At 39.9% G+C, this 19891-nt stretch overlaps 1 protein-coding gene across 1 annotated transcript in view; it reads right to left on the reverse strand.

Moving 5' to 3' along the window:
- rnaset2l (ribonuclease T2, like) overlaps positions 1-17466 on the reverse strand; it is a 28796-nt gene extending 11330 nt beyond the window's left edge. Inside the window, exons 1-9 of the mRNA XM_083984846.1 lie at positions 17442-17466; positions 14550-14743; positions 11768-11835; positions 9673-9730; positions 9488-9555; positions 7689-7844; positions 5861-5974; positions 5009-5057; positions 3423-3497 (exon numbers count right to left, since the gene is read on the reverse strand). Coding sequence (XP_083840972.1) covers positions 3423-3497; positions 5009-5057; positions 5861-5974; positions 7689-7844; positions 9488-9555; positions 9673-9730; positions 11768-11835; positions 14550-14729 — 768 coding nt within the window. The 5' untranslated portion in view covers positions 14730-14743; positions 17442-17466. The remainder of the gene's footprint in view (positions 1-3422; positions 3498-5008; positions 5058-5860; positions 5975-7688; positions 7845-9487; positions 9556-9672; positions 9731-11767; positions 11836-14549; positions 14744-17441) is intronic.
- Positions 17467-19891: the final 2425 nt, after the last annotated feature.

The raw sequence follows: 19891 nt of genomic DNA on the forward strand, positions 1-19891 counted from the left end.
AACAGCACTGGGACTTTTCACAGACATAATCACTCCGCTGTTCAGCTGGACAGGAGCTAAGTCAGAGCCAGGCTCCCCATACAGGAGCTGCCCCATCTCTCTGCTGCTGCTGCTGCTGCTGCTGCTGCTACAGTTATAAACGGACCTGAACATTAAAACCTGGACCTGACCTGGTCCGTCTAATTGGCGATAAATCTCTACTAAACCCGGCTGGGGAAAAAATCGCCGCGGGGGCAACTACGTTTTGACGGTGATGTGTTTTGATATTAGCATTAGCTGTTGTTAGCCACGTAGCTCAGCTACTTAGCTTCAACTGTGTTTATATTGATTACATAGATGATAAACAAATGTAATACGGTATCGATAACGTCTCTGTATGTCTTCATACTGGTCCTGTTGCTGCGGTGCTGATCAGACACGGGCTCAGAACCAGAACCAGCACTGGAAGCAGCTCGGTGGAAAAGCTTGTAGCTCGTAGCAAGCTAGTTAAATGTTTATGTGTTGCCTGGCAACAGCCTTGTCTCCCTTCCAGTTGCAGAACTATTTCCGTTGGCGGAGCCAAATAAATGATTAAATAAACAAACAAATCATAATCTCTTGTAGTTTATTACTGTTCTAAAAATGCGCTCGTAGCACTGTTGTATAAAAGCAATATCACACTCGAGGTCGTGCTGTTGTACTCAGTGCTTAATTTGTCCATGTGTAGGTCCCGGAACACTGAGTGGGTGCTGTTCCGGGGGGGGGGGGGGGGGGGGGGGGGGGGACAGAGGGGAGGAGCGCACAGGAGGCGACACGTGCGGCGTGCGTAACGGCGCTTAAATGACTTTTAACACACCTGAAAAATGACCCCGATGCGGTGAAATTCAGAGGTATAAGAGCTCACGTCGCTATGGCTTTTATCCGAGTTCATCATCTTCCTCATGGGCTGCGCTGTCCGACCTGGGTCTCTGTGTCCGTTGCGCCATAGCGCTTCAGCACCATTCAAGTCATCCCGAACGGGTTCCGGACACGGAGACCCAGATCCGACAGTGCAATTTGTCCCACCGGCAGGCAGAGGATGAGGTCGGCTTCACTCCCGTCAGTCTTCACAGACAGTCCACAAGGTTGGAAGAGTTATGTTTGTTTGTTTGTTTGTTTGTTTGTTTGTTTGTTTGTTTGTTTGTTTGTTTTGACCCGGCCGGCTTTTAATTGTTCGTATAGATAACTGAATACCGGCTATTAGGCTATTTAAGGAAAAATAACTTATTTTTTGAAGAAGTTGAAATGAGCAACCATGTTTTTGTTAAAATGCATTTAATCTTCAGTGTGAACTATTGAATAAAACAAAAAGACAATAGACTAAAAAGGCAATACTGTGCTTATAAAGACAAAAGGCAATAGACCCTCCTTCTGACCTACATTGAACAAAGATTATAAAAATGCAATAAACTGTTGCTTATATAGAATAAAGACGTGAACAAAGATTATAAAAATGCAATAAACTGTTGCTTATATAGAATAAAGACGTGAACAAAGATTATAAAAATGCAATAAACCTTTGGTATATAAAATAAAGACTTGAACAAAGATTATAAAAATGCAAGGTAACACTTTATTTTAAGGGGTCCTTGTTCCTGTGTATCTACCTAATTAATTATTACCTATGTAACCGTAGGCTATGTAATAACATGTACTTACTTACATTGTAAATACATAGTGTATTTTGGTGTACTTACAGGTCCTTGTTACACTTGTAATAAGAAATGCCAAAGTGGCCTCTCTCTTTGCACACTTATCGCTCCTAATTAATAATACGGCAGGAAATATCAATAACAACGTAGGCTTACCTTTGAAAACGGCCCACAAACTATCAATAGACCCTCGTTTTCCTTCTCCCAGTATTATTCCTTTTCTCTTAGTGTTTGTTTTTCCTGCTTTTCTCCTGACGTGCGCCCAGTTGCGTAACCTGATGATTGACGTCTGTCAATCACTTTCCTCCTCTTTCCTTTTTTTCCTCGGGTTAAAATGCCTCCAAACAGGCGATCTATGAGTACGTCCTAACTTAACAGAGAAATAAAACACAGCGAGAGCACAACTAAAATGTGATATTATTGGCAGCTTATTTACAGATTGTAAGGAGGAGACAGCTGTCTGTCTGCTGCTCCAGCACCGCAGCACCGACAGGATCAGCGCCTGTAGACGTCTGTCTGTCCGCATGTCTCGTCCTTTCCTTGTCCGTGGTGCTGAAATAACGCGGAGCACTTTGCTCTCATTACTTTTGTTGCCAATTTAAATTCAGAATATTGTTAAAGCCTGTAGTTTGTCTGAAAATGTAGGCTACATAATGATTTTGCTTTTTGATGAAAACCAACTTCAGTCCTCGTTTTTTCTGCGAAGTCCTGGTTTCTTGCCCTGATAGTGATTTTAACACTTAATGTGTTGTGCGTACCTGGGATGCATGGATAGTGCGTTACTGCGTCCTTTCAGGGTTTAAAGCATCAGCGACACATGGGCACATAGCTGGCAAATAATTTTGTTTAACAGGGTAGGGCCTCATATGAAATATTGAAACGGGCCCCCAGATGTCTAAGGCCGCCACTTGACAGAGGAGGTCCCGGATCCACTCGGCGAGGTGCCGGATCTTGTTCCGGCAGGATCCGGCACAAATTAAGCCCTGGTTGTACTGTATATCAGCACGGTGTGATTATCTGCGGCACTCGGCCTGCGGCCTCGTGCCTACGACCGAATCACAGCCGTGCTGATATACAGTACAACAGCACTCCCTCTCGTGTGATATTGCTTAAATATCAGACATGAAACTCCGCGACCAGCTGCGGCTGCAGTTATTGGTCTTTTAAAAAACTATTTATTTCCAAAAACCTTCTTTCTAGTGTGTTGTGACTCTAGTCTCCTCTGCTCTGTGTCCTGCTACTGCTCTGTCAATAAGCGTTCTTCCTAGTAGGGAGTGGGGAGAGGAGGAGAGGGGTGCACAAAGTGATTACATATTAAGTAGGTTCGGTCGCTCGTCAAATCTTATTAATCGGACCGAATAATATTATTGGTCAGACTTTTCTCAGAATTATATGAGAATGAAAAAATGATGAGTTTTTAACCCTGTTGGGTTTCTCTTACATTTTAATGTATCATCAGATTATTAATAGCATTTTAACTTAGACAAAGAAATGTGCAAAAGTTCCAGAAAGGTAAGTATTGCTTTAACCAAAATATTTCAACATTATTTACACATGGTCAAGTGCTGGTCTCAGAGAAAAGGCCTTTGGCTCTCACTGGAGGGTCCAGCTCTGCCAGAAAATACACACAGCTGTATGGAGCAGCAACTGCTCACAATGACCTTCAGACCTCACACTGACTTTTCATCTTTCATCACTTTAAAACAACTTTAAAAAACAGAACAACATCAATATAAAGACGGAGGAACTGACCTTGTCGTCTGTCACACACTGGATCTCATGTCCGTCGCTCAGGTGTGGAGCCAGGGCACTGTGAACCTCCTCAAGCTGAACACACAGATAACACACTGTCATGTAGTGAGACACCGAGCAGGAGGGGACAGAGCTCCTGATGCTCAGACACAGTGTCAACTTATGGGTTAAACTGTAGCGTCTCTGGCTAAATGACGGTCTAACTTTCAAACTGATGGTCCACAGTGTTTTTTTTATGACAACTGTGTACACACTTGGACACACTTCCATGACCCCTGGACAAAATTTAGATATCTGACTCCCAAAATATTTGTGATACATATTAGGGCTCGGTCTTAAAGGGATAGTTCAACATTTTGGCAAATTGGCCCATTGCCATAATCGCTATAGTCATCGCAGTTTGTTACCTTTAATTGTCGGTGTAAGCTATTTTTGGAACGGCGGAGTGTAATGTTCTGTTATTCACCACGCTATGAGATAATAACGGAACATTACGAGACAGAGTTGTTTTCGAGGTAAATTCATGCAAAACCGCTGATGCGAGTTGCGTTCAGGGACAGTTTTTCAGCAAACAGACTCTGTATTTACCCTGTATTTCCCTCTAAAACAACTCTGTCTGGTAACGTTGTGTTATTACTGTATCTCATAACGTGGTGAATGTGCAGCTCACAACTTGTCCACGAAAGCGTTTTGGAGTTGTTGGATTGTGTATTTGATGAGTTTGATGAAGGAAACCAAGAAATTCCTTTAGCCTCCATAGCATAGCTCTGAGCAGCCTGCCACTCCGCTCCGCCGTTCTAAAAATAGCTTGCACCGACAATTAAAGGTAACGAACCTACTGCTATGACTATAGGGATTATAGCAATGGGCCAATTTGCCAAAATGTTGAACTATCCCTTTAACTAAACCCCTTCCTGGCCAGTTGTTTTTGCTGCAAAAACACAAATGGGGCTCTATGGGGTTTATGGCTGGTGACAGTATTTGAGTGATAAAAATCCCCTTGCTGAAAACTTCTTAATTGTTCATATTTCGGTTCTGGAAAGTAGTGCATATTTCATTAGATATTGCCTCATTTACATATTTAAACATAAAATTTGACAAAACTTATAATACAAAAAATATTTGTCTTAATGTGAGTAATACACTTGGGAAGTTTCATGGTGATATCTGTTAGTTAACATTTTTACTTTATTTTTACATTAAAAAACCCATTGGACATTTTTGTCCAGCGAAGGGTCATGTGTGGTTAAAGTGCATTACGGGCTCAAAAAATTGACTTTTATTCTGAAATTAGGGACATCCAGAGTTTAACCAAAGATACACCTCCTCTCCAAAAATCAGGCCCCAGTGACCTTTCATTTGGCCGTGGGGAGTTGGGAAAGTGTGAGAGGTGGACAAAAATGTCCAGGGGTAAAAGGAAGAAAATAAAAGTATTACTATCGTTTCATTTTATAACATAGGCTTATTGTACTAAAGTCTTAAAAGATTCAACAGAACTCTGGGGGAAATTGCAATGTGTTGAAGTTACTGTAACTATGAGTCTGTGAGAACTTGTCAGTGTGTGTAAACTGTCGGTGTGTTGTAACCTTGTAGGGACGTTCACAAGACGGAGTGATGCCAGCTTCTTCCAGCAGTCTGCATGACACACACAAACACACACATAGTGATTGTGTTGTTATCCTGTGTTTGATTTGCCAAGCAATTAGTCTCTACTTTTATTATGTTTACAGCTTCACTCTAAAAACCTTGTGTAAACACAATTCTACTAAAACATTCCACATGTCTAAGGATCTCTCATGGGTTTTATGAGTGTGCAGTGAAGACTTCAACCAGACAACACTTGCCCAAAACCTACACTGCAAAAACTCAAAATCTTACCAAGAATATTTGTCTCATTTCAAGTCAAAAATGTCATTTCTAGTCAAAACAAATCTCATTCTACTTAAAATAAGACTCATCACATAAAACGCAGCTTGTTTTTAGACACTTTTTACTTCTTTCAAGCATATTCTCACTTGAAATAAGAAGAAAAATCTGATAGTGGAGCAAGTTTTTCTTCCTTATTACAAGCACAAAAAACCTGCTTTCACTGGCAGATTTTTCTACTTATTTCAAGTGAAAATTTGTTTGAAACAAGTGAAAATTATCTCAAAACAAGTTAATTTTTAGGTGATGCGTCTTAGTTTAAGTGAAAAGAGATTAGTTTTGACTAGAAATGAGACATTTTGACAAGAAATAAGACAAATATTCTTGGAAAGATTTTGAGTTTTTGCAGTGTATTAGATTACGAAAAAGCTTAGATCTTGTGTTTTTTTTTTTCAAGAAAACGCAATCTGAATCACAGTAACTCCCACTTGAACATGACATGATAATGGAAAGAGAGGCCAATACCTGCCTCCAAGTGTATGTATTTGTGTGTGTGTGTGTGTGTGTCTAACTTGTGGATATCAAACTGTGCTCGCAGTTTGAGGCAGCTCTGGAAGTATCTGGTTGCAGAGTTCAGTCCCTCGACACACGCCGCACACACCCCGTGTTTGTTCCACTCATCTCTCCTGTTCCAGACAAACACACATAAATCAGAGGTACACACATCGATGGGTCTCATTCATGAAACGTGAGCAGCACGGATTTGTGTGTAAACCCTGAGCAGCGCAAATTTACGTGGATTTCCGCATTCATCAATCTTTTAGTAGTGCAGATTTTTTCGTAGCTACTCACAAAATCTACACCTGCTCCGGACTGTGTGTAGCGCTTGTGTAAATGTAGGAATGCAAATAAATACTGCTTGTCACTGTTGAAAATTACAATTTTAATCCGTATTACTCTCTCTATTACTCTCTCATGTTCAAAATACGCCGATGCCTTTGAAACACGTAATTTAAACATGACAAACAATTAGACATATTTGGAGAGAGAGACGTTTTAGGGATCGGACACGCACGAACACGTCAAGGCTCCATCTAATGATGATAATAATCTGATATAAAACCGGAAAAAACTTTTTTGTGTTGTTACAGTATACGCTTGGTGGACGCACACTTCACCCTGCGCAGCAGCGCAGTCAGCACCGGTTTGGATGGAGCTGTGACAGACGGCTGGTGCTTCTGTAACAATATAACCTGCCTATATAACTTCATGTGTTGATACAACCATGCTCCTCTACAGCTGAGGCTGTGAAGAGCCTCCTCCTCCCGTCGCTGCTGTAGCTCTGGAGTTTTTTTTTTCATGTTTCATATCGAACTATTCTGGCTTTACGTCTTAAACGGTTCTTTAATCAACCAAGGATAGGCCCACTTAATTCACTACATCTGTTTCTTCCCTCCAGCCTTTGACCTGTCCCAGTCACACCACTACTAACAGAGGAGAATTAAATATTTTTTCTGGACTCCACTTCACCCAAAATGACTTCGATCCGTGATCTCTCTTTTTTTCTCTCTCTCCCTCTTTCCTCGTTTGCGTCATGGCCGCAGGTGAACAGGATGCACCTATACCTCCTTATATGGTGGTCAGGATCTCCTTATATGGCTATTCATGTATGGAGATCTATGCTAATTGCTGATCACCGGGGGCGTGTTGTTAGGTTACGATGGGTTGGCATTCATGAAGTTACACACGTGTTTACGATCAAATCTGAGTTTCCCGCACCGTTCATGAATCCGGAGTAGAGTTTTAGTAGAGTGAGCTTTTATGTGCAAATCTACACACAGATTTACTCACGTTTCATGAATGAGACCCACTGTGTTCATCTACCTACATTAGAGTTGGATGTTTGACTCTGAGCTGTGATTGAATCATGCATACTGTAGTATGTGTCTAGGCCCTGCTATAAACATAGGCATGGAGGTGGTGGGGTTAAAATAAAATCTATATTATGGGCTTGCTGCATCTAATATAAGACTCTATGAGCTCTAATTTCATACCAGGTGAGGCGCAGGCTGGCGAGAACAGTGTGAGACTGTGATGTAAAACTAACGAGTGCACATCTCTCTCGGCCAACCACAAAGTAGTAGTGAGTAATAGTGTAATAGTGAGTATGTATTTGGCACGTCTCATCTCAGAAAATTCAAAAGAAAAGTGAAAAAGAGAGATGCTCGCCGAAGAATTGTAACTTACGTACGGTGTCTTAAAGCAACACTGTGTAGGATTAGTGGTAGCTACTGGTACTCTGGTTGAGAAGAAGCAACTGTCTGCTACTGTGTCTTTCCCAGAGGAGCACATAACCAACAGTAGCCAATGTGAATTTGTTGTCGGTGCCCTAACCCTAACCCACTGCCGATACCGGTGCCATCGCCGTCACTACCAGGACTGGTGCTGTCGCCATTGCCGGTACCGATGGTCCCATCACCGTTGCCAGTACCGGTGCCGAGCAAAGCTCCAGAGGCTCGAGGGAGGCCGGCCGGCCGTGCGGCCCAGCACAGGGCACTGGTGTTGGGGTGAGAGTAGCAGGGAGCTCATCACTGTGTTCCTACTAGGGCTGGGACGATATGCTTTTCTCCCGATTCGATTCTTCTACGATTTTTTGGATGGCGATTCGATTTAAATTGCAATTCTACGATATCGCTGATTCTCTCCATTTTTAGTCTGCATTTTTAACATTTATCTGCACACAAATACTGTAGGAGCCTATAAATTAACATACTCCATAATAAAGTGAACTTAAACCCTTTTCAAAACCTGTACTCTCTGTATGTAAAAAAGACAAATGCATATTGCACAATATTTTAAAAAATTAAAAAAATATATATATATTTTATTTTTTCAAAAAATAAATAAATAAATTTTGTGAAAAAAAAAATCGATTTAAAAATCATCAAAAAAGATATTGCGATATTTATGTGAATCGATTTTTTCTCCCACCCCTAGTTCCTACCCGCGCAGAGAAGTTACATAGTGCAGTTCTAGCCGACGCCCCCCCTGAGGCCATGCATCCTGTTACCTCTTAATGAGTTTAGAAACATTATTTTAAGGTTGAAAAACTACATAGTGTTGCTTTAATGATACTTTATTCGGCCACTGCGAGCTTGGACCTCCCGGTCAGTTTACTGCTTGGAGAGGACCCCAGGAAGAACAGCCGATGCTGCCGCGGGTGCTAATCGGGATCCTAATAAAGAACAGAAAAGAAAAAAAGGTTTGGCCATCTGGTGTTGCTGTCTCCTTTGTCCACGTTCACCAATCATTTGATTGGTGATGGTCTGACTCGGCTGTGTTAAACCCACTCACACCTTCTCCCCTCCGTCTTTCCCACTCGTGCCGGTAGGGACGGGGGTGGGAAAGGGGAGAACCTGTGGTGTGGTGTGTGGCGTGCCAAACTTGCAAAGTGCACATGGACACACCCTGTTACCTTGCCTGCACCTGGTCTGGGAATTTAGAGCTCAGAGTGTCATCAGGAGATTGGACAGAGACACAGAGAGACTTTCATGATATAATATCACTGTAGCATGAACATTTTACACTTTACATCAATTTCACCCGAAAGTCAAATATCTCTAACTTTGAGATAGGTTGAGGTTGACCTCTGACATACAGTAGCCTATATATGGCACATGTCTCTTACTGATCAGCTGATACATGATACAACCTCAACCTATCTCAAAGTTAGAGATATTTGACTTTCGGGTGAAATTGATGTAAAATGTAATCACTGTCTTTCTGTTAGAGGGGTTAACATCTGGAATAATTGTCCTGAAAATATTAAATTATACTGTACTCTAATCGGCTTTAAAATACTTTATAAGAACAACATAATTTCTCGTTACAGTATGGAAAATTAAGTTAAATGATTTTGTACTATTTTGGGTAATGCGCTGTATACAATTATTTATTTTGTTGTGATCAGAAATTTAATGTGTACTGATTAATTTCAAATGTCTGTGATCTGATCCTTTTGTATTAATGCGTATTATTTATTTATTTTTTTTTTTCATTTTTTAAGGTAAAAGGGGTAGGGGTATATAAGCTTTGGCTTCAACCTACACCCTTTTGGTTATATAAGCTTGATATATACCAAAATAAATCAAATTCATTCATTCATTCATTCATTCACATAATCTCTTGATACTCCTCACCAGAAGTGGAAGCTGGACTTATTCGTCACTAACGACGGCCAGAGTTCACTCAGCTCTGCCTCCAGCTCCTGGAACAGGAAGGACAATCAGCCAATCAGCTCTCAGCCTCAGACTGCACCATCACATCACACACAGCATCGGTCCTGTGATGTCAGATGTCTCAGGTAACCTGACTCTGGGCTCACCTGAACGTCGGAGTGGAACATCGGCCAGCATCTGCAGCAATGTTGCGCCCGCTGCGGCCTGCAGACACACACATGCACACACACACACACACACACAAGAGCCTGAATGAATAATGTGCTTTGTTCAAAGTTTGTTTCAGTCCATTGGCTTGATATTTCTCAAGAAATTCCGAAATTGGACAAACAACTGCACAAGTCCAACCGCAGACAGGGAGGTTGACCTCTGTAGTGTATTATCCGCCTGAACTTTTTGCTTTAACATCATGTTTATTTAACATCATGCATTATGTTCTTCTGTCTTTCTTGGAACTGAATGAAAGTGTTTAGTAACAGTAATAGATGAGACATGAGTGACCCTTGTGAGATGCACCCTAGGAGAATGTGTTTTTTGTTGTTCACAGAGCCTTAAAGCAGAAGTAAGCGATCCAGTCGTTTTGGCTAATGCTGCGTTCCAGGCAGGCTTTTGAAACCGTAAATTAAAGCTTCAAGTCACAACTTACGACTTTGTAGCGTTCCAGGCAACCCACTCGTGTTTTTCCGACCTGTTTTACCTGTGAAAGTCACTATAACGGCCACTCGTAACTTCTGACCCGTGAACTCGTACCAGATCGAACTGGTACGACTTCACAGCTCGGAAAAACACGAGTTACGAGTTGCCTTGAACGCACCATAACTTCTTGTCAGCCGATGGAGTTAGCAGCCCCCGCCCTCGTCATGGATCTATTGGTCCTCGTCCCTACATCACCACATTCACGCTCATCCCTTGGCTGCACACACAGAGAGGACCGCCCCTTTATGCCGTTCTCTCTCCTCATTGGATAAAGGTTGTAGGATACGAGAAAAGTTTTCTCCTCGGCTCAGAGCAGAGCAGAGGGACTGACAGACCCGTGTTTCGGTCCAAACACTCTATGTAAGTGATTGCTGTCGGAAGATATAACAATTTAAGACTTATATTAACACAAATATATCACTTACTTCTGCTTTAAGCTGATGTTTAGCCTCAACTCAAGGTCGTAAAATCACATATTTAGATCCTGTCTTGTGTTTATGAACACAAAACATGAACTGTGTATGTTAGACAGATACAGGAATTGTTTGGATTTACAGGAAATATGAAATGCTTCTGTTAATGTCGAACAGTTAATGCCTAATATGGTAAGTTATATCCTTATGTTGGGAGAAGGTGGAGTTTTGGAGTTAGAAAGCATATAAAGATTGTGGTTTTGAGCCATAGGGAGAGAGATCTCACATTGGCACCAGAGATGCTCCAAGATTCGACATGTTTTGTACACTGTTCCTCTTCTTGTTAATAAACTACTTTTTTGAATACAAGTGAAGACGTGTCGGCGGTGATCCCTTCTTTTCATCAACACATCAATATACCACACCTCCTCACTGCTCCATCACATTCCTTCCAAACATAAAATGTCCCTGCATACATTTCCTGTGTCTTTATTCAATTACATGTGCTTCTTCACATTTACATGTACATTCACAAATTTATTTTTCTAGGTATTTATTCTAAGCCACTTCAGCCCCACATTTCATTGGTCACAGACTTGTCATGTTACTAAAGCATCAGAGGGCTCCTCTCTACTGATTGGTTTAGCCTGGGAGAGGAGATATAAAACTACATTAAAGGTTGAATATGTAGAATATTTATTAAAAGCTATATTTTTTCAAAAATAATACATCCACGGGGCGTTTAGAGGGGTACAGAATGAAAGTATTTCTTTTCCATTTGCGTTTGTTTCCAACCAAGCGTTCCAGGAAACCCGTAACTTGTGTTTTTCCGATCTGTTCCTATGGTTACCCGTTGGAACGTACAGTCAAACTCGTAACTTCCCACCTGTGAACTCGTACTAGATCAATCTACTCCCAGTTCCCAGTTGTAACTCGTAACTTGCCTGGAACGCTACAAACTCGTAACTGGTGACTTGAAGTCGTGATTTACGGGTTCAAAAGCCTGGAACGCACCATGAGATGATTTATTTTCCTCAATATTTAAAACAAAACACGGAGGGAGAAGAGGAGAATATTATGGAGCTTCTAAATGATACTGTTGATAACGTGTTGTTATGCAGGTGTTCTTTACCACAGGCCGTGGATGGTCCAGGTGTTGACGCTCTCAGGAATGCTGCACGGAGTCTCCTTGTTCAAAGACTGAAGGAAAGACTGCATGTTACACAACAATCATTTCTCTCTTATCTCCATTCCCCTCCTTTTAACCATATTTCTTCACTGTCTCCTAAATTTCCTTTCTTAGATTGCCCTGCCCTTCTCCAACCCCCCCACCACCATAACTCCTCCTGTCTTTTGCTACAGTATACCTCATATCCGTCCTTCTTTGAGACTTTACATCACTCCAACGTGTAACAAATTGAAAACTTTTCTCACCCCAACATAACAAAGCTTTTCATATTTCTTATACATTTTTAAACAATTTAATGAACATGAGTCATATGAAAGTTAAAAGTCTACCTACAGAAGTACTGCATCAGTATAGGAACAAGGGTCTGTTCTTAGCTCTTTTTTTATTCATTGTATATATTAAAATATAATTTCTATCACTTTATACTACAACTCTATACAGATGACCTTACTTTATTTACCAGTGACACCTCGCCTCATCTTCACTCTGCTACAATAATATATCCATCCTGCTGCCCGTATACAAACCCTTTTGGATTATGAAACTGAATCAGCCGACTGTTATCTATTCTATCCACCTTTTTCCGAACGTCAAAAACGTAGCCTGTTTTGCTCTTCCGGTGGAATTTTATGTTTACGTTTCCATGGTTTCAGTAGTCGCGGTAAATGCATGGATTTCTTTTCTTTTTTTTTTCAATGAAAATCTGTAAAACGCATGGATCATTACACCAGCTTTTAACAGTGGATATCACACAAATTGACATCCATGTTAAAAGCCAGCGTTAATAGATCCATGTCTTTACCGCAACTATGACAACGACCACCAAACCGGCAAACCGGAAGCCAGTTTTGACCATAGATGACGTTCGGAAACTTGTGGATAGTGCCATGTGAATGCTCCTTAACAATTAGAAGGGAGAATTGTATGTTGTTTATTTGTAAGGCTCTATTTAAAAAATTAACGTCTTGTGTAGGGAAGTGTATTGCATTCACTCAAAAAAAAAAAACTCTAATTTCTTCTTCTGTTTTTTTGGAGTAATTTTTTTTTCTTTAGTTTTTCTGAATATCCTTTTTCAGTTTTGCTAAGTAATTTTTTTTCTGACCTAAGAAGATTTCAAAATCGTGCGAGAAGCTCCCAAATGCAAGTAACGTTGAACCACTATGGTCAAGCCAGCCTCCACTTCAGGGAGCGACACTCTGTCCTATAACAGGGAGTCTCCTTCCAACATCAATCTGAATTTACAGGGAGCACAGTGAAGATATGAAAATGTTTTTGTGCTTTTCACTTTGCTAATTACACAGTTGAATCCGTTTTGGAAGGTCACCTTATGAAATCAATACAGGCTCTTACTGTAGTACATGTAGCACAAACTCTACTCCGAAAAACTGAAAAAAATTACTCTGCTTCTTCTTCTTTTTTACTTTTTTTTTTTTTTTTTTTTTTTACAAGTGAATGCAATACGCTTCAGTACTTGTGGACACTGACCTCAGAACACCTAGTTTCAAACACAATGCAAGTGGAAGGAGCTCCAAAAAATATAAAGGTACACTCTTCATGATTTTATTGTAATGTTTTAAAATGCAAACATTTTTATATAGGCTACTATAATGTATGTTCACAGACTCACTTTGTCCATTTTGACTGTCTTGTATAAATGTATAATTTGTACATATCGGAGAGAAGAAGGATTAAAGGGATAGTAGCATTTTTTAAAAGTGGGGTTGTATGATCTACAAATAGCCCCTAAGTACTTTAATTGCAGTAGAAGACTCTCTGCACTCCTCCCGTTAGCAACACCAGCCCATAATAGCCCTGCCCAGAGATTTACAACATACAGTGTTGTGAACAGACCCAAAGAAACGGCCTATTTTCACGGCCTAAAAGAGGTTTTACCTGAAAAATAAAATACACAGTTCCATTGTTTGCTATAATATAATTAATTATAATAATAAAAAATTATATTATAGTGAACAATGGAACTGTGTATTTTTTTCCAGGTAAAACCTCTTTTAGGCCGTGAAAATAGGCTGTTTCTTTGGGTCTGTTCACAACCCTGTATGTTGTAAATCTCTGGGCAGGGCTATTATGGGCTGGCGTTGCTAACGGGAGGAGTGCAGAGAGTCTTCTACTGCAATTAAACCAGCACTAAGTAACTTTTCAACCTTCATAAAATATTTTCATAACTTTTGTGATGATACATCGACTTACAACAAGTTGAATGACACCTCTGTCGTGGTCTGAGGGGGTCTGTATCTCTTTCTCTGGCACTAAGCAGCTTTGAGGAGCATGGTAGGAACCCTGCTCTCACTTTACTTTCACTTTCACTTTTGCGAGTCACAACAAGGAGGGAACAGGCAAAACGGCACTTTAGCAATGGATTATGTTTGTGTTTTCACTTTGAAATGATCCACTGGAAACAGAAACTTAGTTTTGATGTCTTCTGTTAATTTTAATGCAGGATAATTACAGGGCTTCACGCTAGTGTTCATGGGAAATGGAGTCTTCCTTCAGGCAAAACACTACCGCTTTGGTCCACAGGCGCCGCCAAACTCAACCAAAACTGAAAGTTCTTTAGTACTGCTTTAAAGTACTTAGGGGCTATTTGTAGATCATACAACCCCACTTTAAAAAAATGCTACTATTCCTTTAAGTAACAAAATGACCTCATCTCATCAAGTTAATAATCAGTGTTGACGGTGCTGATCATAATGAGGGTGATGCTCACCTGACAGAAGCCTCCGGGCCACTGCAGGGTTAAAAGGAGACATTTCCATGAGCAGCAGGACTTCTTCTTGTTGTGCTGCAGCTGCTCATGTTCTTCCCAGTGTCCTCCTCCCTGTGCAGTGGGGACTGGAAGCTGCAGCAGGAGCAGAGTCAGCAGCACCAAGCTCCTCATCTTGTCCATGTAAGTGACCCACACTGATCAAACACCAAACACAGATCACGTTCAAACTATTTCAGCCAGAAAACATGATGCACAACCCCCCCTATAGGCTATTTACCTTCATTTACCAAGAATTTATCAAGTATCTCTGTCTTCTGCTACTTTATACTGACACGCAACATTGTTCTTTTTCCTTAGGTTAGGTAGTTAAAGGGATAGTTCACCCAAAATTCAAATTTCACTCATCTACTCCCCCTCATGTGGACTAAGGGCTGGGAGAAGTTTCAGAGTCCTCCGTGGCTTCTCTGAGTTACAGGGGGTCTCGGCGTAGCAGTGCATGTCCATATGACGGTTGCAAATGGATACCAACTGTCTTCGTAACAAAAAGACACACCAAAAAACATCCAAATACCTCCATGCTGCTCGTATGTAATGTCCGTCTTGTATTGAAGCCCCAAAATGCGAAATTGTCCCGTAAAAAATTAATACAACTATTTTTCAAGCTTGTTTGTAGCGGAAGCTCCTCTTCCTGGTTCGTCCAAATTTGAAGAACCGAGAAGAGGAGCTTCGAGAAGCTTCCGCTACAAAACAAGCTTGAAATATAGACTTATTTAAGACGGACATTACATACGAGCAGCATGGAGGTATTTGGATGTTTTTTGGTGTGTCTTTTTGTTACGAAGACAGTTGGTATCCATTTGCAACCGTTATATGGACATGCACTGCTACGCAGAGACCCCCTGTAACTCAGAGAAGCCACGGAGGACTCTGAAACTTCTCCCAGCCCTTAGTCCACATGAGGGGGAGGAGATAATGAGTGAAATTTTTAAAGAGGGACAAGAGGAGGGAAGGAAGGAAAGAAGCAGATACAGCACAGTGAAGGACAGACAAGAGGTTTCCCAAAGAATTCTGCAGCAGGCTGCATGCCCCGTAGCATGACCCATAATTACATCTGGTTGCAAGGCGACATTGTATTTAAAAAAATCAGGGTCCAGACTGGGACGATGTGGGGGTGAGGGGTCAACAAAGCACAGGAATATCACACAGTGTGCTGCTGTAAAGCCTGTGCAATGTTGGGCTTAAACCTGAACTAGTCATGGTCGCTATTTATCATTGTAATCACGACATGTGAAGCCCAAGATCCATGATGCAATGATTATGACAGAATTGATATGGTGGAAAAATGTAACCCTCATGTTATGTTCTGGTCAAATTTGACCGTTTTAAAAGTTTTAACTCTGAAAAATGTAGTTAATGTGAAAAATATGCAAATATAAAAAATAAAAAAGATATAAAACAAACATAAAAACAGAAGAGAGAGAGATAAAGAAATTCTCTACAGTGCCTAATTAATCAATTTGCTCTAAGTCTGAGAGGAAACACAGCAGCGCAGGGTGATGAAAAAGTCTTCTGGGAAATGATCTCAGTCAGTTATTTTAGTGTAACCTTTGCATAAACAGGCATTATTTAATCCATGTTCCATCCACCAGTTTAACATAATATTTATCAGACATTCATTCCAGATTCCATCTTATAAACTGCTTTCTTGTTTGTACAAAAAACATCTATCCCTCCTCCCTTCTGTCTCTCACCCGAAGGTTTCTGTTTGTTTCTTTTTCTTTTTCAGTTGATATGAGGGTCTGCAGCAACCCAAAACATAATAACGGCATGTAACGTAATAAGTGCCAATAAGTTATTACATTATTGGCTGGTTATTACATTATTGGCCAAGTATAAAAAAAAAACATTTGAAAATGTAACAATTGGTGCAGATAATGTAATAATACACAAATATGACGGCAGCTCTTGTCTCTGCGCACCGCGACACAAACGCGCCCCGTAACCCATAATCTTTTGTTTATGGCAAATTAAACTACACAAATATACAGGTTGTAACATTGTATATCGTTATGTACTGCACTATTTATTGATTTTTTGCTGGCTTCGTTATAAACAAATGCACATAGCGGAGAGGAGGGTTAGCAAAACAGCAGAAAAGCGACCAGACTTAAAGAGTTCCTCCTCTTTAAATTATAAATCAAAAAATGTTTTTTCCAGGAAAAAATATGGTGAATTTGACACCTCAACATCCTCAAAGAGACACTGGTTTCATGGTATATACATGGTACACATGAGAAACTGTCTGTTTAAACAAGAATATCTATTTGGCTTAAGAAAGAGCACACAAGAAAGAAACTATAGGAGAGAGAGCTGCAAGATAGTACGAATAAATATGACAACCATGTCATCCACTACTGTACCTATACAGTAGCAAATTGCTTAAAAATGGCAAAAAAGCCAATTATTTCCAAGAACTGCAGTCATATTTATGTATTATTACATTATCGGCACCAGTTCAAAAGGTTTTTTAACATTGGCCAATAATGTAATAACTTATTACAGTATGCAAAATGTCATTACGTTATTGCTTCAAAAGTTGTAGTATTACAGTATTGGCAAGTTATTAGATGATAACGGCTTTATTACATTTAAAATGGCCAAAATTACTATGTTTTGGATTGCTACAGGGTCTGGGCAGAGGATGTTGTTATGATTGGCAATACAAATAAAAATACCCCAAGTCTTTCTCATTTTAAAGAGAAACATCACAGGTCATTACATAAGCTGATGAATAACATGACAAATGTGCTACGCTCCAGCCAAATATTCCAGCTCTGTGCCTCTGCTGTAACTTCTCTGACCCTGTGGCTGAGGACAGATGGAGAAACTTACCGAGAGCTGCTGCTGCTGCACCGACACAAACTTCACTCTGCCTCAGATCAGAATAATGAGTGCTTTATGAAGAATAATACTGTATGTGTGTGTATCTGTAGAGGAAGTGGAAGTGGAACTGTTTCCTCCACCTGGCAGGTGTCAGAGCTTGAAACAAACTGAACCTCCTGTTTTTGAAGCTCAGAAATAGCATGTGTGCAGAGATGATGTGTGAACAAACCCAGCGGTGCTTTCCAGACTACACACCACTTCTCCACTCACTGACCTCTTCTATCTGATCTTTCCATAGTTATTTCCATCGTTACAATCACAAAATTAACAACTATTTCAACCTATAACCAGGAACATGTTACACCAGAGCTTAATCCAAGACAAATTCAGTGTGTTGTAAACAATGCACTGCAAAAACTCAAACTCTTACCAAGAATATTTCTCTTATTTCTAGTCAAAACAAATCTCATTATACTTAAAATAAGACTCATCACATAAAAAGCAGCTTGTTTCTAAGACATTTTTACTTCTTTCAAGCAGATTTTCACTTGAAATAAGTATAAAAATCTGATAGTGGAGCAAGTTTTTCTTTCTTATTACAAGCACAAAAAACTTGCTTTCACTGGCAGATTTTTCTACTTATTTCAAGTGAAAATTAGTTTGAAACAAGGGAAAATGATCTAAAACAAGTTCATTTTTAGGTGATGAGTCTTATTTTAATGGGGGAGAGATTGGTTTTGACTAGAAATGAGACATTTTGACAAGAAATAAGACAAATATTCTTGGAAAGATTTTGAGTTTTTGCAGTGTGCTACAGTACAACCTACCAAAACTATGGGAGTCAGACCAAAAAGGACAAGAGATGAAGGAAGGGTGCATTAACATATTCATAAGACCTTTCATAAGGTGTTAGTAATGCATAATACATCAAGTTGCATTGCTATGGAATAAGGAACTGAAAATTTTGTCAAAATAAAAGTCCCCTAATTGCACCTGGAAATACAGAAACAAAATACCCCAATTCAGCATTTTATTCAGCAATGGTTCATGAACGCCTCATAAAACAGTCATAACTGCATGTTACCCAGATGTTTTATCAAAGTGTCTTTATCACACCTGGAAGCAGGCCTGAATACCAAGCTGTACAAAGGCTTCATTAAAGTCATGTATGCAGAATATATGCACTGTTTGCTTTGTTCCTGTCACCCAAAGTTGCCCCGACACCAAACCAAACCATTCCAGTGGTAGAATCATTTGTAATTCAGTTATGAATCCATCACCACCTGTGTAGTACAGTGACATGTTAAGTAACATTTATAAACCATCCATGAAAAAATTACAAACAACTCCTAGCCCTTATGAAGCCTTCACTGACTGTGTTGTAAAGTGACATACAAAATAACATGCACAAGCTGTTATGAAATATGAAATATGTCATGCAATATTCATAAAAATTTAATTTTTCCTTCCGGGGTGTGACTCAATAAAGTATTTCCAGGTGCAATTAGAGGACTTTTATTTTGAAAAAAAAAAATCCCTGTTCGTTATTCTATAGAAACCTGATATGAATGCTGAGTCATGCCTTATGAAGTTGTCGTGAATGCATTACAAAGGTCTTGTCCTTTGCCCCCACCCCTCAAGTAAAGTGTTACCAGAAAATGCATAACTTGCCTACACGCATGCATCTAATATTAAGACAAATACAATAGGTATATTATTATTTATATGTATGTATTTTCTTATTCAATTATTGTTACAATTTGTATTGTCTTGTTCAATTGCTCCTCTTGTTTGTACTGTCCTGTCTCATACATGTGTTGTCGTTTTTTTTTTTGTTTTTTTGTTAACCGCTCATCTTGTACAAATCAAATCCCAGTAGTACAGCGGTTAAGCCCTCAAAAAAAGGGGAATCGTGCACTTTTGGAAAGAAACATGAAACTTCTACCATAGTTAGTTTATACCATGAGGTTTATTTTCAGATCGGGAGGGAAGTCAGATTTGACCTCTGAGGCCCGGAAGAGGTCAAATCAAAGATGGCCGCCAATAATATTCAAAATGCCTATCGCTGGAACCAAACACAGTAGAAAAACACTTAAGGTGTCATTTCCCACTAACTTTTGGGTGCCCATTCTGTTGGTGATACCTGTGAGACCAATAGAATTCAAGAAAATGCATTTAGGTCAATGTGGAGGACAAATTATGCAGACATAGGGAGGTGAACGGTGCAGAAAGGTAGTTTATTTCCAAAATAATAGCCTAACAGTGATGATGATGTTAATAATGATGATAATAGTGCCAATAATAATAATCATTATCATAATAAGTTCTTTTTTTAACTGATTTATTATTAACTCATTGGATGCCAGCCATTTTCAGAGCAGAGAGCCCCATACTGCAAGCCGTTTTAGAGCATTTTTACAGATCTTTCAAGAAGACCCACAGAATATTGTGTTCATGTA

This window comes from Trachurus trachurus (assembly GCF_905171665.1).
Source record: "Trachurus trachurus genome assembly, chromosome: 13".
Classification (NCBI taxonomy): domain Eukaryota; kingdom Metazoa; phylum Chordata; class Actinopteri; order Carangiformes; family Carangidae; genus Trachurus; species Trachurus trachurus.